Raw genomic sequence first — 24,779 nt, forward strand, 5'->3', positions numbered from 1 at the left:
TAACGCTAAGAAAAGTCATATAGTAATGATAGTTAGAAGCGCAGAGGACAGGAAATCAACTTTTGCAACCTTTTATTTGTCAGACAGTCCTCTTGCTGTGTGTAAGGAAATCAAATACCTAGGTCATGTCATATCCAATGACTGGACGGATGACATGGACCTCTACCGACAGCGCTGTAAAATGTATTGTCAAGCTCACATGCTTATGAGGAAGTGTTCTACAGTATGTGTTCTGACTACATTAAATGCTCTCTGTTTAGTTTAGAACCTACATCACACCGTTGTATACTGCCCAATTGTGGTCTAAAATATAAGAAAAAGAGTATGCAGAGGCTCAAGGTAGCATACAATGATGCACTGAGGTTGCTGCTTCGTGTCCCTAGGTGGCATAGTGCCAGTCATTTGTATGTGTCCAATAGAGTGACAACCTGTGAGGCACTCTAAGACAACTGATGTTTAGTTTTATGTGTCGCCTGGACAAGTCAGAGAACAACATAATTGAAGTCAGCCCTCTGAAAGCTGCTATAGACACACGTCTAGGTAAAGACGGCATTGGTGCAATAGCCTGCATATCCTGTAGGCCAATATGTAAGGTATTCATTTCTATGTATTTTTTTATCTCCTTTTTTTGTTATATGGACCAGTGTCTGCAATAAAGCTTTTTTATACAGATAGGCCAACATAAAAAAGGACTGTTTTTATATGCATTAATTAATAAACAAAAATTGGGTTTAAAAAACTGTATTATTGTGGGGATCAAAATGTTAGCTGTACAGATGTTAGTTTGTGCACAACAGATAATAAGTACATTTATGTAAAAGAACAAACCATATAGTTCTGTGGGCAATTCCTTAAACTATTTGCCATTGTTTTTAACCAAAGTCTAAAGACTAAATCATAAAAGGATTCCTGAAATGCATTAGAGGCGTTTGGTACTCGTGTGCCACCCCTAAGATTTACACCCCTAGGAAAAAATCTCTGGAGGCACAGGTGCTGATGAGGTGATGGAATGTGTATATAAATAGGCTACATGAACAACTGAACTAAAAACCCATGTGACCTAAAGCTATAAATAGGTGATATGAGTATAGATGTGCATACATGTAAATATATAAACAGATGTAAACTATACACAGATATACATGGTGGTGTTAACACGTCAGCATAAATGGTAAATGGACTCCACTTATACATCACTTTTCCCTGGTTTTTCACAGACTCAAAGCGCTTTACATTGTTTCATACACATTCACCCAATCACACACACATTCATACACCGATAGCAGCAGCTACCACGCAGGATGCAAGCTAACTATCGGGAGCAATTCGGGGTTCAATGTCTTGCCCAGGGACACTTTGACATGTGGCGGGGAGGCGGGGGATCGAACCTCCGACCCTGCACTCCAGAGGCGAACTCCACCCACCTCGCCACTACCGCCCACTATAAACATGAATGTATGCATTCATTTGCACAGGTAGTTGGTCTTCCTGCATGGCACTAGACCTGCCACACCTCCAACGGTGCCTACTTTGGTTAGCTGCAGGGTCATCATCAGCTGGGGACCGGGGCTCATAGATGTCTGGCCCCTTAGCCCGGAACAGCTCCTGGTGGCGGGGGCAGTGAACAGGGACGTCACCCTGACACTCCCTTCAGCTATAACCTTTCTCAGGAGTGTCTTGCTCCCCATGCCTTGTAACGTCTTCTCAGCCAGAGACAGAACCCTTGCCTTTTCAGCCTCCTCAGACAGCTCCCTGGATGTCTTGTGCAGTCTGGCTCCCAGAAATCCCAAGTGGGGTGTCTGGGGTGCCAATACACAGCCATACCCTGCAGTCACACAGAGTTCCAGACTTCTCACACTGCAATAAGAAAAACACCACAGTCATATTATCAAATATAGTCTAAGTGTATGCGTATTAATAACTGTGCTTCAGTCAGCATGTCATTGTGCAGTCATTGTGTGTGACTAAGATTTGACTAAGATTTGGTTCACTGCAAATCATTTCAACAACTCATTTCCAGATTTCCTTGGAGTGTGGTATCAATATAGGGCCTACAATGATAACGTCCTGATCTTAAATAGCAACACCATCATGCTGAACTCTCCAATTGTCCTCCAATGGTAAGACTGCAATGTACAGTAAACTTTCCATTCAAATTGGCAAACCTACAGTGAGCCTCACCATCTAGCTCCTACCATGAGGAGACAAGGCCAAAGATAGCTCAACTAAAAAAAAACACTTAATATGATCACAAAGACAAATTGAAATTGTGCATGCCTTTTAAATCTTTAAGCACAACTGAATGGTCTAAATCAGTCAATTTAAGCAACATGCATGCATCCAGACAGTATCTCACTCACGTGTTACTTCTCAATATTTTCTTCATACATTCAATGAATCATCATACATGCTGTATTTACTTTCTTGCATGTTCTACTCATTCAATAGCTGCTCAAAGCCTTTACTCCCTCTAGTGGCTGTCAGAAGGCATGTCAACAGCAGTGAAGCAAATGTCTGAGAGACCAACTATTCAAACTGAAATTTTAACCGACAATAATACACCAATAAATAGTTACATTTAGCTGTTTTTATTTAGTTGTAAGTCTATCTATATACAAATGCACATTTATTAAAATTCTGCATCGACAAGTAAAATGTAGCCTATACAGCCTACTGTAGGCTATGTATATCAACATTTATACAATCTTTGAAACGAAAAATAGGTCCATGTTTGAGTCCCTATTGGGTATAGAAATGTTCAACACCTTATTTGAAAACACAGGGGGGAAGTATTACCTAATCCACTCAATGTTGTATTTGTTGTCTCCCCCTCACATTCCCATATACAGTATATCCTCTTCTATGAAAGACATTTTGACCTTTACCACTCTTCTAGCCGGAAGACTCATTAAGCTTGAGTAGAAAATCTTCCTCCTACCCTTCCCTTTTCTTACTGGATCAGAGATATTTCTTCTTTATTTCATAAAGGTTCGTTCTTAAAACAATTTTTTGGAAACTATGGGGGCCAATTATCTCCAGTTGTAAGACTATTATAGACTTCACTGTTCATTTGGGACTGACCTTTTCCCTCCAAGTGGTTTTATGTATTTTATGTTTGTTGTACAATAAAGATGATTGTAAAGAAGTTTTCATTATATTGTTTTGTAATATTATTGTATTTAATTTACTCCATGAACTTGTTCTTCATATCATTCTCCCTGTTCCTTATATAGCCTACATATTGTCCTTAAAAATGTATCCATGTTATTTAGGTTACCTATTTTATTTTGTTAGCGAAAGTGTCTTGTAGGCCTGTGTCATGTTTGTTGAATCTTATAGTTTCTAGGAAAAAAGAGAACCAGTTGCATAATGTTAGTGTCAATTGTATGTAGGTCTGCTAACCTGCACAACTCTAATAATCAAAGTGCGGAGGGAAAAAAACGAGAAGAAACCTAAAATACAACAACGTAACAATGGGGATGGGATGAATAGATAGCCTACGGAAGGAGTGTTAGGACAATCCCAGCACGTGATCCCACTCACTGACACGGCGTGGTGTGTTGCCCACAGTGTTATTGTGAAGACGGAAGTGAAAGGAGGAGGACTTCCCTCAGGCCAATATAATTCATTCCTATTTGGAAACAGTTAGAGGAATACCCTGTCACCGCCAGCCTAGACATGTCTACTGCGTACAAGAACAGGTGAGTACGCTTCTAAATCTTTATTCTGGAGCGGGCATGCAGGACGCACGGACAGTCAAAACAGTGGTCGTACTGTTATCTACAGTAGCAGCTAGCATGCTAACCATAATAACTTCAGTGTTCAGCTAGCAACCAGTAGCATCATTATCAGCTTAACCAAACATAAGGCTAATTTTAGTGTGCGTGCCAATTTGCATTGCTCCGTTTAAAACGTCACGTTTAATGTCACAACACAGCGAATCTCTGGAGTGCGTCATAACTGAACTGACGTTATAAAGAAGCTATTCTAATGTAGTTACGGTCATGGGCTACGGTCATGGACATACAGCTACGGTCCCTGTTTGCTCATCAGCTGACACATCACACTTCCTGACATGGCTAACCATTAGCTAACGTTATCATCCAGCTAGCTATGTCTGCTGACCCATGGTGCTGACTGTCCCTGCGTTCCAAATCACATAGCCTACCTTTTCTTTTTACTACACTACTAAAGTACAGAAGAGTTTAAGGGCCACAGGAGAGAAAAACAATCAGAAAAGGAAGTTTTTGTTTTCATTATGTCAAGAAATGTCAAGAATAAAGACGAATACTCCAAAATGCTGTTGGAGTTAGTGGGGCATATATGTATTTTCAGCATACTACAATTGACTTGCATGTATTGGGACATCCTAAATCTTTTTCTGGCATACTAAATAGTATGGAAGTATGGGTATTCGAACGCAGGGTGTGTTTCTGTTGGGACTTAATTCCAGCTAAATTAAAACTCAAGTGTTAATTACATTTAAGAACTAGCTACTAAAATGGGTTGATTGTAGACAGTTTGCATCTCATCTCATTCTTATTTTACAAGTGTGATTTTACCCCAAAATACATAGGACCACCACATCCAATGTATAAGAGCTTTCGGAATGGTCGGAATACATAGGATTAGTTCTGGACGAAAATCAGGCAAAGGAGGTTTTTCAACAATGTTCTTGAATATTGATGAGCTTATAGGGAAGTGAATGCACACGTCCAGGGGCCTCATTTATCAACCATGTGTACGCATAGATGTGTGCTTAAGGAGTGCCTAAAAACATTGCCATGCAAAGTGTGTAATTTACCAACATGTACTCATACTTGGGAAAGTGTGTAAATATAAGCACAGCTCTGGCAATGCTTACGAACAGAATCTAGTGGTAGAAAAGTGATACTACACACAAAAAGTATTTCATAGTATCGAATCATGCATTAAGCCAGGGGTTTTCAAAGTGTGAGAGAGTGAGCCCCCCCCCCCCCTCAGAGAACACATTTCAGCCCCCCCCCCCCCTAAAAATTATGTATTATGTTTTTGTAACATTCTAAAAAAAAAGTGTGCGTTTTTAAACAAATGTTTTAATACATTTTAGCATCTTAATCCAGTGTTTTAATCCTGCTTCCTTCTCTAAGCATGGATAGTAGTGACTGAGTGTGCAGCGGAGTGAGAAAGATAGGTAGACAGACTTGCCCAAATTATTGACTAGTTAAATGTCATTCACACACACAGTGTTTTTTTCGCTAGAGCCTCCAATGTCCTGATGGAGGAAAATAGTAGCCAGTGCAGAACCAGACCCCCCTAAGGGGGTCCGGGGGTATTCCCCCTGTGAGATTTTTTTTCACCTTTTTTGAAGTGAAATGCATGAATCTGGTAGCCTGGAAATCCAGACCCTGATATCTTGAACGATAGAGGGTCTGGCCACGATCAATAGTAATTTCCAACTCAAGGGGCGGCTCCTACTCGTGCATTTCAAATGCCACTGCACGCAGTTGGATAGCACTACAACCAATCAGAGCGATGCACAAGGTGCGATGCACAGCTGTTCGTTTAGCGAACAGCTGTTAAACTGTTCAATTAAACGTTTGCCGTTGTCGGTCGGCAAAACAGAACATTCCACTTACTTGCTAATGAAAGATTTGAGTGCCGTCTTCCAAATCGTTAAGGGTCGAGGCCAAAGCAGTCTCAAACTCACACAACATATCCGTAGCCATCTTTGATGTTTACTATCACGGCTTCGACGTCGCATGCACGTCACTGTCGTCATCCGGTTACGTCCTCCCCAGAGTACCATATAAAGGGCTCTGGCGCGCCCATATTAGATAGAACCAATTGAAACCATAGCCAGAGTTCTGGTTTTCTTGATAAAGCTTCAACGGAGCGTGTCCAGACCAACATGCGCAGCAAATTTAATTTGCCAGCGCCTAGTGGCAGGTCTGGGAATGCCAGGCTATGAATCTGGTGCACTTTCAGAGGAAAATTAAGAGGCTAAATATGAGGAATTTTGTGTGAACAAATAATTTGGAGACACTGGGTCTGATGAATTAGTAGCTATTGAAGAAAGACACATGGATTTTCCATAAAAATATAAATTTAAAATAAAAAAATGTATGCAGGCTCCTCTGGGATGGGCTTGGTGCGCTTTTTTTTAACGAGACCTATTTCTCTGTAATATAATGAATGCATTTAAATGCAGTGAGAGGAACGAAGCAGAAGAACTCCTGTCCAGCTATGCCGTGATCTTCATATAAAAAACACAAACTCAAAAAAAAAAAACTGCGCCCCACAGTTTGAAAACCACTGCATTAAGCAATCTCAACATCCACATGGGTCCTGTGTTTCCTTTCATTAGAAAACACTCCATTATTCACTTCACTTATGCACATTTTTGTTCTTTATTTTTTGAACAACAACTATGCTGTACATCTTACTTTTCTTTTTTCTTTTTTTTAAATTTTCTTTACAAAAGTTTCTTTTTACGACTAAAATTTGACATCGATCTGTCCAAAAAAAAAATTGTAACAATTCAAAATCTCACCTATTTGTCTTAGGACAGGCTGTTTTGAGAACTTTTCCAGTAGCCTACTTTCAAGCTTCCACTGCCTCCTGGTATGTGAAGTCAGACACCTCTGGTCCATTGATTGAGATCCACATATGAAGTCTAGCAGCAGAGCTAACGTTAGCAGCCTCGTCTCGTGCTCATAAATAAGATAAATAACACAAGTGTTTCATTTATTTAATAAAATAGCACCTGATATATTTGAAAAGCGACCGTAGCTAGCTAGATGACTTCTGTTGTTATTTGACACAAAAGTAATGCAAAATTTGGGCGGCCCGGCCCCCCCTACCCGAGACAATGGTAGGGTGAACACTCAACCTGGTTCTAACCTAGTCGTCTTGTGTTTCTTATTTCAGGATACAGGAATTCAAAGTCGCCTTGAGTGAAGAAAACGTCAACTTGAAGACACTTCGGGAGCTGTGCTTCAGTGGTACATAACCCACCTTGGTTTGTGCTGATATTACATAACATTAGTGTGGATATTGAATTGTTGGTGTATTTGACCATCCTTTCCTTTGGTCCACTCAGGAGTCCCGTTTGAGGGAGGCATACGAGCGCTCTGCTGGAAAGTGAGTTAACTTTTGTGTGCTTTTAGGAAACTGGGCCTCATGCGAACACATTTCAGTTGTCATGCTCAAAACCAAGACACTTCTGTCTTTGATTTTTTTGCTCATAAGTGTTCAAACTTCTTAGAAAGAGCTTGATTTATGCCACCCCCAAACTGCTGTATCAGATTACATTTAGATTAAATTAGATTGAACTTTATTGTCATTTGACAGTGGTTCCCATAGACTTGATGCTTTGGAGAGGTGGGCCGCAGTCCGGGGTATTTTTCTTTGCAAAGTCATCAAAATCTCACCTATTTGTCTTAGGACAGGCTGTTTTGAGAACTTCTCCAGTAGCCTACTTTCAAGCTTCCACTGCCTCCTGGTATGTGAAGTCAGACACCTCTGGTCCATTGATTGAGATCCACATAAGATGTCTAGCAGCAGAGCTAACGTTAGCAGCCTCGTCCGCACGTCACAAAACAGCAGAGGAGAGAGCAGCAAAGCAACGCAAAAATAGACACTACGTGCACATTCATGAACATAAACAACAGAAGTGTTTATTTGTTTAAAGAAAAAAGCACCTGATTTCTATGAAAAAAGACGAAGTAGATAGATTACTTCTGTTGTTATTTCGCCCAAAAATCGCGCTGAAATTAGAATTTCAAACACTGAGTAATAAGACTAGAGAATGCAGTTTGAAAACAAAGCTTTTTTTATGTGATGAGCTTTAACCCATTGATGACGGCTGCTGCGCGATGCCACATTGGCTCTCCTGCCTGATGCTGCGTCGCGCAGCATTATTACTTTATCTAATTTTCATGGCATTCCCAGCATAGAATGCACCGTCATTGGTTCAAATACACATGAGGTGGGTTTTGTTGATTTTTTGAAGACCACGTGACCACCCAAAAGTTGTGTGGTTTGCCGAAAATCATGTCAATCAAAAAAATAAAAAATAAAACAAAATAATAAAAAAAATACGCCAGCTATGTCGGCGACAGAACAGTTAGTGGCGTTTGGTGCGCAGAATCAAGGTCTACTATAGACTACTGACGAAAATCACACAACACATTGCATCTATTTATTAACAATATTTAATAATTTTCTAATTCATCTAATTTTGACGATTTTTAGAAATATTTGTTGGTTTGTAAGCGCTAAGGGAGCATGTTTAAATAACACCTGTGAACCTTAACTTTTAAATGTATTTTATTTCATGTTTCTATGTGCTACACAGGCTTAGATATTAAGGTTTTGGTAGACTTGACAATTCGTACTATTTTTTCAGAAAACCCTCAGGCATTAAGGACATGCATCCTAGATTGCCATAGTCATCAATGGGTTAATAAAAAGAAAACGTCTATTAATGTGTAAATGGAATCAGTCCATTCCATGTGGCTGTCTCACAGACTCTAATGGGCCAAGCAGCTGACATGTCACTGTCAGCTGTTCTAACTAAAGGATGGTGGTCACCTGACCTGCATAAAGACAAACAGCTCGTGGAGCAACCACTCAATTCAAAGTCCATATCCGTGTTGGAATGTCAATGATTGGTTCTTGCATAGTTTAGTTTAGTTTTCAGTTCATTTAGTCAGGGACCAGGTACTAACATAACATTCCTCTCACATGAAATCACCATTTGCCTTTTTGTGTTGTTGGAATTATTATTGAAATAAAAACCAAATCAGTAAAAAGAAGACTACGAAATGAGGCCAGCCTTTACTGAACTACTAATATGTCAGGACCAGTTGTCCTCCTGACAGACCTGGACTACGCGGATGACATCATCCTGCTCTCCAACAACGTGGATCAAGCACAGGAACTCCTGAACAGAGTGGAGCTGGAGTGCGCCAAGGTTGGCCTTAGGCTAAACGCCAAGAAAACTCTGTGCTGAAGGAAGTCGAGGACTTTAAGTATCTGGGCTCATGGGTCAACTCAACCGAGCAGGACCTAAAGGTGAGGAAGGCACTCGCATGGAGGGCCCTGAACGGAATGACCTGTGTGTGGAACTCTAACCTCCCCTGTCAAATCAAACTCAGCTTTTTCTATGCAACGGTAGAGTCTGTTCTCCTCTACGGCAGCGAATGCTGGTCCCTGAAGCCAGCCTTGCAGAAGTCTCTAGACTGGTGCTACACCAGGATGCTCCGTGCAGTACTTAACATCAGCAAGAGCACACATGTTACCAACAGTATCCTGTATGAAGGAATACCAAGGGTTAGCGAGAAAGTAGCTTCTAGAAGAATGAGACTGGCGGGACACTGCCAAAGACACCAAGAGCTGCCAGCCAGCAAATTGGTACTTTGGGAACCAAATCATGGTCATGGGTCTCGAGGACGTCCTACACTAACATACGTGGATGTACTCAAGAAGGATGCAGGAACGCAAAGTACCAATGAACTGGCCAGATGTATGGAGAACCAGGATGACTGGAAGCAACGATGGAGGGCTCGTCTGAGGACGACCTAGAGAGACACGGAGAGGAACCACAACCACTCATTCTGTTTGGATAATTAAAAAAAATGTAATCGAAGTTGACACAGCGCCTTATACGAAGCACTTTATCACACACACACACACACACACACACACACACACACACACACACACACACACACACACACACACACACACACACACACACACACACACACACACACACACACACACACACACACACACACACGCAAGGCAAAGGCCGGCTCAAGAGCTCCAAAGGTACAATAAAATGTTTCCACTCTTCTGAACACCACAAACCTATATTCTGTTTCTACTAATTCCAACACTTCTTTGAGCATTATGTGATTCTTAGTATGAGGGATAACTTCAAACATTTCAAATGTCTATTATAGATATTAAAGATAGATTCTGGAAATGTTTGACTTGTGAATATATTTACTCCGTATTTACCTATGTTCTCTCTGATCTTATTTTATACTCACTGTTTTTGTGCTTTGACATTCTATTTTTTATCAATTGTATCTCTATTCTTTTCTTATGATATTCTAATGTTTCTGTGCTTATTTCTGTCTGCCTGTCTTCTTATTGGGAATAGCTCCTGCTTTATTTTTCATTGTTAATTAGCACTTTGTAACAGTGTTAAGAAAGGTGCTATATAGATACTTGTCGAATGTGTCATGTCTCTGTCTCTGTCCAGATCCTTCTGAATTATCTACCTCTGGATCAGACACTATGGGAGTCTTCCCTGAAGAAGCAGAGGTAAGGACAAATCTGATCAGGGCTCCAGACTAGCCCTGCGTTCCAATTCACATACTCTTTCTTTTTACTACACTACATACTAAAGTACAGAAGAGTTTTAGGGTGCCACAGGAGAGCGAAAAAAATCAGATAAGGAAGATTTATTTTCATTATGTCGAGAAATGTCAAGAATAAAGACGAATACTGCAAAATGCTATTGGAGTTAGTGGGGCATTTATGTATTTTCAGCATACTACAATAGCTGTGCATGTATTGGGACATCCTAAATCTTTTTCTGGCATACTAAATAGTAGGGAAGTATGGGGATTGGAACGCAGGGTAACTTTTTAATTGGTTGCACCGGTGTGCCGAACTTTTCATCTACGTGCACTAGCATATTATTTGGGTGCACCCAATATTACATTTCAGCCTTACCCATTTTGTCAGTCCACATAGATAATTAGATATAGAGGTAATTCATTATCTTATTATATACATTTGTTAACAAGGAGAGTCATAGTACTAAGGGGCTTAGACAAATGTTTGTTTAAATCATAGGTAAGTCAACAAAAAAATTGTGATTACATTTTTTTATAAAGCTGGTCCCCTCCCTCGTCACCACATTAAGGCAATGCGGTCTTCAAGCAGCAAGTTATCTAGCATCATCTCAGATCCATAAGTGTGATAAAACATGATAAAAACCATCAAAACAGACATTGGGAAGGAATTTTACCTGCTCCGTCATTGTAGGCCATACACATTCACCCATCTGTCGCTCTGCACCGGCAGTGAGACGGGTGCCGGTTTGTAGCGTTCTCTCTTCTTATTGGTTATCAGTAGTGGGATCCCCAAAAAGTGTATTTGTCGATTACATGCAGAGCGAGTGACTGAGAAATCAGCTTTATGAAACGCGCACGCTATATAAGTGATCACTGTATGAATAAAGAGTGATTTAACACTTATATTAACATAAATAAATCACCTTTAAGTGTTTGAAAAACTCAGAAAACAAGCAAACAAAACAAATATACCTTTAAAGACTGCTGCGCCTTGGTACTTATCGAGCATCAGCCATATCCCGCACATGACCATACTATGATATGATGATAACGTCATATTATTGATTTGAAGAATACACATATAGCCTATGTTCTTGTTGAGTGCCACGCTCCACCTTTGTGTGGCCACTTAATATGTTGGCAGCACAAGAGGCGGCAGAAGATAATCTTACACTATTGTGTGGAAATGTCAGTTTTGTTGTATTTGTATTTTTCGTCTCGTCTGGCCCTTCCATCCATAGCGTCCTTCATCCAAGATGTCTGCCTTTTTTTCAGTGGATTGTACTGAGAATGTAGCCTGGAAATCCAGACCCATATCTAGAACGATAGAGGGTCTGGCCACGATCAATAGTAATTCCTAACTCAAGGGGCGGCTCCTATAGCCTGGTGCTACCAGACCATCATACTCCATTTCATTTGTACAGGAGGTCTGGAACTGCTGTAATTGGCAAACGTTCACTCACTTGGAGGCGGGTGTCTGTTGAAGTTTAAAACTATTGGATCTGCTCAGTGCCACTCTGGATCAGCCAACCAATCGCATCACGTTTGGTCGGCTTCTGACCGGCTTCTATGGATCTACCGGTACCTGGCAACAGTAACTTGTTAGAGCCTAACGTTTAGTTATTTGAATGAGAAAGGTTGTAGGTGTCCATACTTTCGCGAGCAGATGCACTGGAACACAGACAGGTCGGAACTACCATGTCGGAAATTTCCGAGTTCCGAGTATAAAGGAACGCAGCATTCAACTGAAACTGGAGCGCGACTTCCACGTCATCGTTCTCAGCCACTCGCTCTATTCGCTGATTGGACACTCGGAAATTTGTTTGAGCAAAATCCCACTAATACGCCCCATCCCCAGACTGACTACTGAAGGGAAAATGAAATTTGGGCGGAAGTAGGTGGGCGGGCGGAGCCAGGCTACGGCTCCTTTGCATGCATTTCAAATGCCACTGCACACAATTGGATAGCACTACAACCAATCAGAGCAGTGAACAATGTGACGTATTAAGCCCCGTTCGTTTAGCGAACAGCCATCTTTGATGTTTACCATCACGGCTTCGACGGCGCACTGTCGTCATCCGGTTACGTCCGCCCCAGAGCACCATACATAGGGCTCTGGCCCGCCCATATCAGATACAACCAATTGAAACGTAGCTCAGGATTTCTTGACATATTTAATGAGCTTCAATGGAGAGTGTCCAGACTTTAATTTGCCAGCGCCTTGCGGCAGGTCTGGATTTCCAGGCTCCTGAGAATGTGATAAACTGTCAAATTAAGCAATCCGTGATATGGAAATACGTCTTTTCTTCTTTTGAATTTTTTTTTAGTCGTAATCACTCTGATACACTGTGCGCGTGGGCAGTGGGCACTGTCGTTAGCGAATGTCGGCTTCACATTCAATCCGTTGTTATTCACGACAATGATCAATGATTTGAATCTAGTGAAGGGCAGCTTCCTTGACTGTTTGGTTTGTTGCTGAAGCCCTGGGTGAGCAGAGCTGCTATAAAACAAGAAAATAAGTGTTGAGCTTCCCCGTCAGCCCTGCACATAGTACATGTGCTCACATTAAAAGAATACGTCACCCATACGGAACCGGCGTTCCATCTTTATAAAATCGCTATTATAATATAATGAATGAGGTTTTTCTTCCCTCAGTCTTCCCTTGGCCCAGCTGTCCTGTTAATCCTAACCCCTACATTTGACCATGTGTGATGTCACACATGGTAAATTTCAGGTGCACTGGTGTGACCAGTGAAAATATCTAGGCGCATTCCGTAGATATTTTAGGCGCTTGTGGGCACAGAACAGGCGTACTCTGGAGCCCTAAAGACTAGATCAACACTGCTCTCTATTTTTATTATTTCTTTGGTATCACCAGGCAACCACAACATCAGCTGCTATCACTCAGTATAGCTGAAGACATTAGTTTATGTCGTTAGCTGACTTAAAAATAGAAAATAACACACTCAGTTCAGCCCTGACTCAGCAGGCCTCATGCTGTTTATTATGGTGGGAAAAAAACAACCCCCACACCATATTATTTCCTCCGTTTTCCTTCTTTATACCAGACCTGACAGAGTAAGGCCCAATTCTGCGTTCACATACTCTATTAAAGGACATTTGACTTCAAATATGTATGTTTTAGCTGCCCCCCCCATCTGCCCTAATTAATAAATTATTATTCCAGCGATGGTCTATAGAATGTCAGAAGATATACTGTATATATTTTTAATGACCATTACAATTTCCCAGCTTTTGTGAAAGCAGAAAATGATGTCTTGTTTTTTGTCTGACCAACAATCCAAAATAAATGAAAGAAGAATACAAAACTGCTAATCTAACTTTAGAGACGCTTTAAGTGGAGAATGCTTTGTGTTTGATAGATGTGTTAAAGATCAGATAAATTGTCTTTAACACTACTGCCAATGAATGTTTCAGATGAGTGCTTGTGTGAACCCAGTGTAAGCTTGGGATATGTCTTAGTAAATAAGTAAGTTCCCTTCTCTCTTGACAGGGAGGTGTACTCCCAGTTCCTGAAAGAGATGATCATCCAGCCGGGTATCGCCAAAGCCAACATGGGTCTTTCCAGAGAAGACGTGACTATGGAGGACCATGTGAGTCAAGTCTCCCCTTTGTTCTGCTGTTCTGTTTCCCCTGCAGTGTTGAACTAAGGAGAGGTCTGATGCAGTAAAGGCTACATGCTATGTCAACTACAGTTCATTCATTGATTTCGTCTTTATTTAGAAAAAAATAATAAAAAATTAAATAAGAAAAGCAAGTATGACACAACATCCAAATACACGTAACACTAAACAACAATAATTATAACGTATACATACGTAAACAATATTTATAAAATAAATGTAGTGTCTATGTCCTAAAAGGAGGGAGAGGAAGCCCAAGCTTATGTTTTCCCACCCCTTGTTCAACTGCTCGTAATGATCTGCTATGCATTTATCAATTTTAAACAACTATTTACATAATGCGCATTCAAATTATTCATATTATACAATACTCTTATATTAACAACATTTACAAAGCTTTACAAGAAAAAAAAAAGACAAGTAATACAATCAAACGATAACAAAGAAGAAAACAACACCACAAAATACAACCAGTGTAGCTAATATCACACTCAAAATCACCCACCGTGGGTGTGGGTATGCCTATTAGAAAAGCCTTAGAGAGGGCATATGGGATTCTTTAGCTGTGCAGCACTCATGGAGCTCCAGTTTGATTTGCATCATTGGCATCCAGCTGTCACTAACGTACAGAACAGCTAGAGGAGATGGGAAGACCAGCCAAAGGACTTAATGTTAAAATGTTGACTTTGGGTAAACCTTTATCTGTTTCTTGCAGGGCAAAGTGCAACAGTAAAAAGTGGAATGTACTGTATGTGTAACTGTTATGCAGTCCTGAAGCACATTCTTTGACACACTTGACTGTCAAACGAACAATCACTGCAACAAATTCCCCTGTGTCATTGCTTTAACTGAGGCAGCCCGATGTATGAAGCTCAAACGATGCCCTCCGTGGATGTGTGACGTATATGTTGTCATCTGCCCCATGTCCTTCAGGCACTTGAACATACAGACACCCAGTGCAATATGAAGTGAGCCGTGTGAGCTCCCATTCCAGTGTGGAGTATATATCCTTATGAGTAAACTGAACTATCTGTCAAAGACTTAACGATACGCATCACGATACATGGTTCACAATATGATATAACCCCAATGCCCAAAAAGTTGGGACGTTATGTAAAACATATATAGAACAGAATATGATCATTTGTTAATCCTTTTTTCATATACAATCAAGTTGAAAACAATACAAAGGCAATATATTTAATGTTGTACCCTATCTATTTAATTGTTTGTTGTAAATGATATGCATATTCTGAATTTGCTGCCAGCAACACATTTCAGAAAAGTTGGGACATGGGCAATAGGAGATTGGGAAAGCTGTAGAATGTTAAATAAATAAAAACCTGTTTGGAACATTACTCACATAAACATGTTAACTGGTAACAGCTGATGTTATCATGAATGGATATAAAGGGGCATCCCGTAAAGGTTTAGTCTTCACAAGCAGTAATGGGGTGAGCCTCACCACTTTGTGATGAACTGCAGAGGAAAACAGTCCAACAGTTTAAAAACAACTTTCCTGCAAAGAAATGAAGGATTTCACCATCTACGATCCATAATATAATTAAAATATTTAGAGAATCTGGAGAAATCTCTGCACGCCAGGGACAAGGTCCAAAATTAAAATGCGATGTCCATGACCTCAGGTGAAAAATGATTTTATAAAGGATATCACTACATGGAACACTTCAGAAAACCATTGTCGGTAAACACAGTTTGTCGCGACATCCACAAATGCAAGATGAGACTCTACTCTAAATCATGGACGTTGTGTCCTCCGGGCACGTCCCTTCTTGTGCATGGCTTCGTAGGAACAGAGAGCAGGTACTAGACTGGCCAGTCCATACTCCATACCTGTCTCCCATTGAAAAAATGTGTTGCATTACGAAGCACAAAATATCACAATGGAGACCCCGGAATGTTGAGCCTCTGAAGTTGTATTTCAAGCAAGAATGGGAAATCATTTTGCTTTCAAAATGTCAACAATGAATGTCCTCAGTTCCCAAACGCTTACTCAGTGTTGTTCAAAGAAAGGGTGATGTAACACAGTGGGAAACATGCCCCGGTCCCAACTATTTTGAAACACAGCACAACATTTAAAATGTGTGTATGTTTATTAAAAACTATAAAGTTGATTTAGTTTAAACAATTACACATGTGTTTTTACGGTTTTATATTGGATAGTTACTCGTCAAAAAAGGATTAGAAAATCATCACATTCTGTTTTATTCACATTTTAACGTAACGTCCCAACTTTTTGGGGAATTGGGGTTGTATACCGCGATACGATATAATGGCAATCAATTGATAATTTGCCACATGTCTCTTAACTAATTAACATGTAACCTGGGCACTAATAAATGTCTTCTGTTTTTATTTTAATTTTTTAGCCTCTTAATCCAAACCCGGACAGCAGGTGGAATAACTACTTTAAAGACAACGAAATTCTGCTACAGATTGACAAGGACGTAAGGTAGGACTAATATGAACGTATTGTAATATCTATGACTTTGTCTTTTTATAGTATGTAGGTACAGAAGGGACAACAGCCTTTCCCTGTGTATACAGTCCCTGCGTTCCAAATCACATACTCTTTCTTCTGACCACACTACATACTTAAGTACAGAAGAGTTCAAGGGCCACAGGAGAGAGAAAAAATCAGATAAGGAAGTTTTTTTTCATTATGTCGAGAAATGTCAAGAATAAAGACGAATACTCCAAAATTCTATTGGAGTTACTGGGCATTTATATATTTTCAGCATACTACAATTGACGTGCATGTATTGGGACATCCTAAATCTTTTTTCTGGCATACTAAATAGTAGGGAAGTATGGGTATTGGAACGCAGGGAGTGTATAAGAAATACAACTCCACCAATCTGTTTGAAGGATCATAATGAGCTTATGTAAATCAAGCTCTGTGTTTGCAGGCGGCTGTACCCAGACATGGCCTTCTTCCAGCGGCCCACAGAATACCCATGTCAACTCATCCTGGATCCTCAGAATGATTATGAGACATTGCGTCGGAGAGTCGAGCAAACTACACTCAAAGCACAGACCGTAAACCGCAACCGCAGTGGAGTCACCAACGTATGTGACTGTGTGTGTGTGCGTGTGTGTGTGTCTATGGCCTGTACAGTTTTGGTTATGGTTACATATATTCAGCAAACATTATGTCTGTGTGAGCTCTCTGTGTCACCATAAGGACTGTGAATCTTATTTTTCTGAAACAAACCTTATTGTGTCCTCCCCAGGTCAGCTCTCCTGGGAAGGCGTTCAACTTGTACCCCTCTAACGAGTACGAGGTCCTGCCCAGTGGCACTGAGGCACACTGGGAGGTGGTGGAGCGCATCCTCTTCATCTACGCCAAACTCAACCCGGGGATCGCCTACGTCCAGGGCATGAACGAGATCGTCGGGCCGCTTTACTACACCTTCGCCACAGACCCCAACAGCCAGTGGAAAGGTTGGTACACAGTGGAATTAAAAAAAGGTGAACATTTGGTGCCCAGGATGTCCTAGAGGAAAGAGGGGGACCGACCAGTAACCACAAGGTCTCTGGTTGGATTCCCGGCACAGGACAGGAGGGTGTTGTTAGTAAAACTAGTGATGGCTGCTATTACATCTACAGTGCACCACCATCTCTACCATTGTGTCCTTGAGCAAGACACTTAACCTCAAAACAGCTGCTCTGCATGTAATCAGCAAATAAACTTTTCGGGGATCCCGAAATTAATATCTAATCACAAGAGAGAACGCTACAAACCGACACCCGTCTCACTCATGGTCTCACTGCCGGTGCACGCCAGAGCGACAGATGGGTGAATGTTTATGCGCCTACAATGGCGGAGCCGGTAAAAATCCTTCCCAATGTCTGTTTTGATGGTTTTTATCATGTTTTTTATCACACTTATGGATCTGAGATGATGCTAGATAACTCGCTGCTTGAAGACCGCAGTGCATTAATGTGGTGACGTAGGGACGAGGGAGGGGACTGCTAACTGCAGTAACTGACATGAAGTTAGCTAAAAGAACCATTCCGCTTACAGCACCTTTTAAACTTTATTCTGTTTGGATATGCATTTAGGCATACAGTTTGATTATGAGTTATGCATTTCCATACCTTGCCAGTAGGTGGCTACATTAGTAGTTCATTGTTGTTTCAAGATACTGCAAGATACCATAGAAGAAGATGGTTTTCCTGAACTCGCTGTTTAGTGTCTCGTCTTGCTGCAAAGGAATTTAAAGTAACTTTTATACACTACTAGTACCGTCGCTGTCTGAGTGGTGTAACATGTGCTTTGGTTGTCCAGAGCATGCGGAGGCCGACACATTCTTCTGTTTCACCAACCTGATGTCAGAGAACAGAGACATGTTCATAAAGAGCCTGGATGACTCTCAGTGTGGCATCACGTACAAGATGGAGAGCGTCTACTCCATGTTAAAGGACAAAGACCTGGAGCTATACCTCAAACTGGTAAGGTCAAGGGCGCATGTCCTTATCAGGGCATTTTCCTTACTGCTTTCATATAAATGACCACATTTGTTAGAAGTTGACTGTATTTCCAAATGAATGGCATATGAGGACACGTTTCAATTGTTACTAACTTTGTCATAACTTGGGGCTAGGAATTCTATACTTTTTGTGCAGCGACCGAAATGCCTCCATACAGTTGTGTAGTAAAAAAAACGTCCTGTTGTTTAATACAAGATATCATAAAATTGCCATCGGGAAAAAAAGTAGCGTTCGGGTACCGATATCGAATCTAGGTATCTGTATCCATGTTGAAAATCCTTGAATGATATCCAGACCTAGTCATACCGAGAAAACACAGAAATAATGTCATTCATGAGGGAGAGGAGAAAGAAATAAAGCAGAAGATGGAGGGAGGGACACTGGGATTGTGTTCAGTAGAGTAAATATGATTTAGGTAATTATGCTATGAGGCTAACGATGTCTATCTTGAAATGACTTTCCTACTGCCATGTCCCTCTGTCCCGTGCAGGAGGAGCAGAACATCAAGCCCCAGTACTTCACATTCCGCTGGCTGACCCTGTTGTTATCTCAGGAGTTCCTCCTGCCCGACGTCATCCGCATCTGGGACTCTCTCTTCTCTGACCAGGACCGCTTCCACTTCCTCATCCTGGTCTGCTGTGCCATGCTCATGTGAGCTCTTCACACGGTCTATTCCTATAGCTTTGAAAGCTGTCCCTTTCTACCTGCCTCATGCTTTGTGTTGACTCTGTGTTCTCAGACTCATCAAAGACAGCTTGATGGCAGGAGACTTCACAGTCAACATGAGATCACTGCAGGTAAAGAAAACAAAACAAAGCTTCACATGTAGACATGCAGTAAAGCCTGGTTTCCACTGAGCTGCGCGGTTTCGGCACGCATTTATTTGCGTTTCCACTGTCAACAGTTGGAAAGGGGAACAAAATAAGTGAACCGTGCACTGGAAATGCAAGCCAGATCTAGGGTTAATGTTCCTTACTGTGCCCTGCCGAACCGTGCTGAACTGAACTGTGCTGCTCAGTGGAGACGAGGCATAAAGCTGACGTCCTTACTGTTACGGCCGGCCATACCAAGCTCGTTAACCGGCCAGTAAACATGAAATAAACCCAGACCAAACCATGAATCAACGTTTAAAACCATAAGGTACTTTATTAAATCAATCCCACAACTCAACTCAACCGGAGGCTGTAAAAGAAAAAGGGTAAACGGGAGGAAGCCTGGGACAGCCACAGTTGTACTGCATTATTGCCCAGGTCTTCCTCCAACTAAACTATACCCCGGCCCCTCTAAGACTACGATCAAAACAAAAGAACACAACCCAACAGCCCTCCATTAACTAAATCATAAGACAAAGCAAGAGCAGGAACATGCAGGTCTGCCGCTGGGAGCAGTTCGCGCTGAGTGAGAGACCCGCCACCGGCACAGGCCACGCCTTTAAGCTCCACAGGAGCACCTGCCCCCTAATCAGGACACCTGTGAGAGAGAGAGTGAAGGAGGGAACAGGAGGAGAGAAAACAAGGCGGGACTCACAAGCTCTCACATTTTTCTTCCTTTCTTCCAGGATTATCCCATCTCAGATGTCCACACCATCCTGGCCAAGGCCAAAGAGCTGCAGGACAACTCCTAACCTAACCCACTCTGTCCCCCCTCTGCCCTTCTCTGCTTAGAGCGTGGTAGGTGGGACTTTACACTTTAAAAACATGTACAGTAATGGTGAGAGGACTTGGATCAATGAAGAGCCTTGGACACGTGTGTTGGGGGGAAAACCCAGCCTTTAAACGCTTTTTTTTAAATTGATGTCTGATGTTGTCTGGTCATTGTGGACTGCCATGGAACCTCGAAGGACATGCTGAAAGTGAGGAAGAGATGCCACTCGCTTTCTAAATGCATTATGGGAAAAAAGCTCCTCACAGCCATCTCTCCATGGAGACTCAAATAAATGATGTTTTGCACTGACTATCTAAGTAAGAGGAAGCCACATTAAATCAACACTACCGACCTTAGTCTATCATAAGAAGAAACCTTGTAGAACAAGGCCCAAGACCTTAACTCAAGTCCCCACTGCGACCATGTATGTATTCAGATTGAGCTAAGGTTCCATTGGGTTAAGCAATAGCGCATGTTTATTCTTTATTTTACATTTTTATTTTAAGAACTTGAATGTTTTTAATGTAAAAAGACATGAATGCCTTATCTTTTTAAAGGAGGTGGTGTTTCTGGGTATATTTTCTTTCTGGGTAAAATAAGTATGAAGTTGATGGGCGATTGCCATGTGAACTTTGTTTACGTAACCTTCTGAAATCATTATGTCTCAACAATGCCTTTGTGTCTCTTTGGCGGAAACGTAGAGAGGAATTTGGAAAGTCATGTTACTCTAAACTATGGACTTGAAAGAAGAGCAAGACAAATCAGCTGTTCACACTGAATATTATTAATCAAGCCTGTTCTCCAATATATAACTCTATTGTAGTTTCATTAGAGAACATGGCTTATGCTCTTACTAGCCCACAGTAATAGGGGCACAACAGTGACCGCTCCCCCCTCCCCCCCCTTTTTTTTTTTGGAGGCTCCAGGTCTGGAAGTAAATGTCCCCCTTCAAACCCCCTATTGACATTTTAAAAATACTCCTGTCAATAAAACATTTTATTCTGCGCTAAAAAAAAAAAAAAAAAAAAATAGAAAAAGTAAATGGTACAAGACTGTACATCATTTTTCTGGGAGCAAAATAACTAAATTACCCACAATCCCTGTACACAGATGTCTTACTGCATTTATAATTTACGATCTGCTGTTTGTCTAATTCAAGAATACAACCATTATCTACTCTTTTTTTCTACTGTTTTAATGGCGGTCACCGTAAAGCCGAATTTCCTGCGGGTGTTAAACATTTCCATGGTTACCGCGGGCTCCACCAATCAGAGACGTTGCTGTGACGCTCTAGGATCATGGGTAGTGTAGCTATTCTCTGTGAGATCGCGAATTAACTATATTATTTACTATTTTTCTTAAAACGAGGTTGATATCAAACAAACTTGTGTCATCTACCGGAGCATATACCGTGGTTTCGCGCTAGGTTAGCTTGCGGTAAGTCTGCCTTGGATGGTGGAGACATTGTGGTTAAAAATCAAATCCCCTATGGAGAAAATTAATGGGATGTTTACTTCTGGAAGCACACTGTTGAACCCTTATAAGGCGTTGGTATTACTATTGTTTGACATAAATAGACAGAAGTGCAATATGATACAGTGCGGATGTCAAAAGCCAACATTCTAAAAACATATGATGTTCATACACAATCAGCTGACTGAGGGTGTATTCACACCTGCTGTGTTTAGTTCAGTTGAAATTAACTCAGATGCACTGCCGCCTTCGGTGCGCATCTTTCAGGCAGGTGTGAATACAGCAATCGCACTCGGGGGCGGACCAAACAAAAACGCTCCGAGACCCAGCTGAAGAGGTAGTCTCGATGCGTTTCCATACGAACTCTGCTGCAGTTCGTTTGTGGTGTGAATTTGTCCGGACTCGATCCGACCCAAATGCAGGAGGCACTGTGCCTTTTCTTTATTTTCTTTTTTAATAAATAGCCGTCAGCTTCACATTATGGGAGTGTTGTTGTCGCCATTGTTAGGACGACTAGTTATGGTTTGACCGGGAGCCCAGAACAATATATTACATTTGATCGAGAGAACGCGTAAAAATGCTGAATGTGTTCAGCGATCAGATGAAGGAGAGGGGAGCATCTGTTGACCTAGCATCTGGGAATCAAACCCGGGTCTGCTGCTGGGCCCGGCCCGGAGGGGGACGCCCTACCAACTGAGCTAAGGGTGCCCCCAATGATCCATTCTAAAACAGCCATGATAAGCATTAGGTGCCTATTCCAACTCTTTAAACTGTCACCTTTATCCATTAGCTTATGTAGCAACACGTTTACGAGTTGGAGTGACAAAGCAAGTTTTAACTAGAATTACTGAACAACATTGCAGTTCGCAAACGCAGCCTGTCTGGCAGTGGAAACAGGCCTGCAGTTTATTGTTTTATAAAAAGTAAAAATAAATTGTTAACTTTGAGTTAATATCTAAGCTTTAACGGTTCAGGTTAACCTTTGGTTTAGCCTCATAATAATGTCCAGTGTGAACACCAGCACAGCTATTGTCTAATTTGATCTCATGTTGTGCACAAACCATCATGCTCTGTGTGGCAGACTTGTAATGGCTTGATTTAAAGGAATACTTCAACATTTTTGATATATACATTTTCCCCATTTCTTCGTCAAAAATGCATGCACAGTTACAGGAACGGTTTCTGTCGCCTTTTGCTTGAGACGGAGATTGAGGCAAAAAGCTAAACATTTTTTGATGTTGAAATATTCCTTTAAGTCTAAATGATACTTTGAATGTAAATGTGTATCTGCAAGTTGAAACCTGCTACAACTGGAGTATCCACTCCCATTCATAAGGTTAATCAGTGCGGGGAAAGTAGTGATCTCAGAAAGCTGCCCAGATTGTACTGATTGATTTATTGAATTCAGTATTGAATACCCATATGAAGGCATTTATCAGTGATGAAATGCTTCTTCACCTTAATATGAACAAAGGATGGAACACCTGAAGTTGTTGCTGAGCAGGCCGTTGTTACTCACTCAGTGTCATATATCATTTTGTACAAAGTGTAGGATTTTCAAACATGAGCCTTCATATACAATGCCCGAACAATGGTAACAAACATCATTTCCAGGGCAACTGAAGTTTTTTTTTCTGTAATATATACATTTTTTTTTTAAATATATTATTTGTACAGATACATTTCTTAAACATTGGACATGGGGCATTGCCTAACTCTTGATTTCTTTCTGTGTGTTTTATTTTTCTTCTGCTACCCAAGATCAAATCAAGTCTTAGTTGATTGTTCTCAACAAACACACACTATTGAAATGTACTATTTAACATTCTTGGGGGGGCTGTGTGTGTGCGCGTGTGCGTGCGTGCTCTGTTTACTTTACAAAATGGTGTCAATAAGCTGTGGCAGGTTTCTGTCAGAAGTGCTCTTTCACTAAACCTAACAAAAAGGACATTCTTTGAAATTGTGTCAAGTTTGTATGGATTCACATTTCAGGACAGATCAGAGTTGGTGTCATTGGCATTCCAGTCCTTTTTTTCTGAGCTGGGGAAAAAATCACCTTGCGTTTAAATCCCTGTGCAGTTGGTCTTCTTCTTAACAACACCTGGAAGAACCAGCTGTTTGTATTTCAATGACTGCTTGTATTATTTCAAATAAGTTAATACATATTATCCACCAGATCCACTCACATTAAAAATTGATAAACCGGCAGTGTTAATATTCAGCCATTTGGTGACAGCTTTACACTTAAGGTTATTTCTGTGCTCATCAAAAATTCCCATTCATAAGATGTTATAGTCCATCTCTACACTTTGTCGTATTCTTATTGTCTCTACGGCTCTCTGAAGAAAAAGCCAGCGCTTCTGGAGATGTCAATCTAACAAACGGCTCAGTACATTTTTACTGCTCACTGTAGTTTATTTAGTCTTCTTCTAAAACAAACACTAACAACTCTAGAACTGTATGTTACTACATGTTCTGAACTAGACTATTCTAGAAGGACTTGGTACTGTCCTTTACTTTTAAACTACACTGAGACATATCTCATTTGTGTTGAAAGGAGAACACATTTGACTTATAATTATTAAAAATAAGTGGCTACAACCACAAATGACATTTCCGAGTTCCCCTTTACCCAGTGATGCCTGATGCTGAGCGACAGACAGGAGAGACATGTTGCGTTGCGCAGCATCAGGCATCAATGGGTTAACTAGAAATCTCCTGAATAAAAAGCAGTCCTAAACATCTTAAGCTACACATCTGTATCAAACCACTTATATATATCCAGCATTTCTGTTCAGCTTGAAAGAACAAACATTAACATTTTGAGACCAAAACAAAGACATTTGGCAATTGACTTTTTTTTTTGTCATGTGCTAAAGTGTTAGGGTGAATACCTTTTTAAGGGACTGTTACTAATTCATGACAACCGCATGCCCCTCTTAGTAATGTGTATTTATTTCTGTGTGTGTGTGTGTGTGTGTGTGTGCGCGCGCGCGCGCCCGTGTTTTGGCGGTGGGGGGTCCCTATACTCTTTATGTCTTATGTCAGTTATTTGCATGGTCCCGATTTTGTAAGCCAATTTTTGTAATGTCTCCAGTGTTAAGACTTGTATATATTGTTTTTACATGTTTGCAGCTGTGCATTAAAA

The 24,779-nt window shown here is 41.0% G+C and overlaps 1 protein-coding gene across 1 annotated transcript; it reads left to right on the forward strand.

Moving 5' to 3' along the window:
* The first annotated feature begins 3,584 nt into the window (after window positions 1–3,584).
* tbc1d13 (TBC1 domain family, member 13) lies at window positions 3,585–24,736 on the forward strand. The gene is made up of 12 exons (XM_080046165.1): window positions 3,585–3,701; window positions 6,910–6,983; window positions 7,082–7,122; window positions 10,256–10,317; window positions 13,870–13,969; window positions 16,390–16,472; window positions 16,930–17,089; window positions 17,254–17,464; window positions 18,312–18,475; window positions 19,005–19,165; window positions 19,254–19,311; window positions 20,073–24,736. The coding sequence occupies exons 1-12, from the start codon at window positions 3,679–3,681 to the stop codon at window positions 20,136–20,138; spliced, it is 1,203 nt and encodes a 400-aa protein (XP_079902291.1). The 5' UTR covers window positions 3,585–3,678; the 3' UTR covers window positions 20,139–24,736.
* The last annotated feature ends 43 nt before the right edge of the window (window positions 24,737–24,779 follow it).

Source organism: Ammodytes marinus (assembly GCF_949987685.1).
Source record: "Ammodytes marinus genome assembly, chromosome: 18".
Lineage (NCBI taxonomy): Eukaryota > Metazoa > Chordata > Actinopteri > Uranoscopiformes > Ammodytidae > Ammodytes > Ammodytes marinus.

What these genes read in the sequence shown, in the direction of transcription:
- tbc1d13 (XM_080046165.1), top strand. Translation starts at nt 3,679, where the DNA reads ATGTCTACTGCGTACAAGAACAG. An exon ending in TCTTCCCTGAAGAAGCAGAG is followed by an intron (nt 10,318 to 13,869) that starts GTAAGGACAAAT and finishes CTCTCTTGACAG; the next exon opens with GGAGGTGTACTCCCAGTTCC. An exon ending in TGGAGCTATACCTCAAACTG is followed by an intron (nt 18,476 to 19,004) that starts GTAAGGTCAAGG and finishes TGTCCCGTGCAG; the next exon opens with GAGGAGCAGAACATCAAGCC.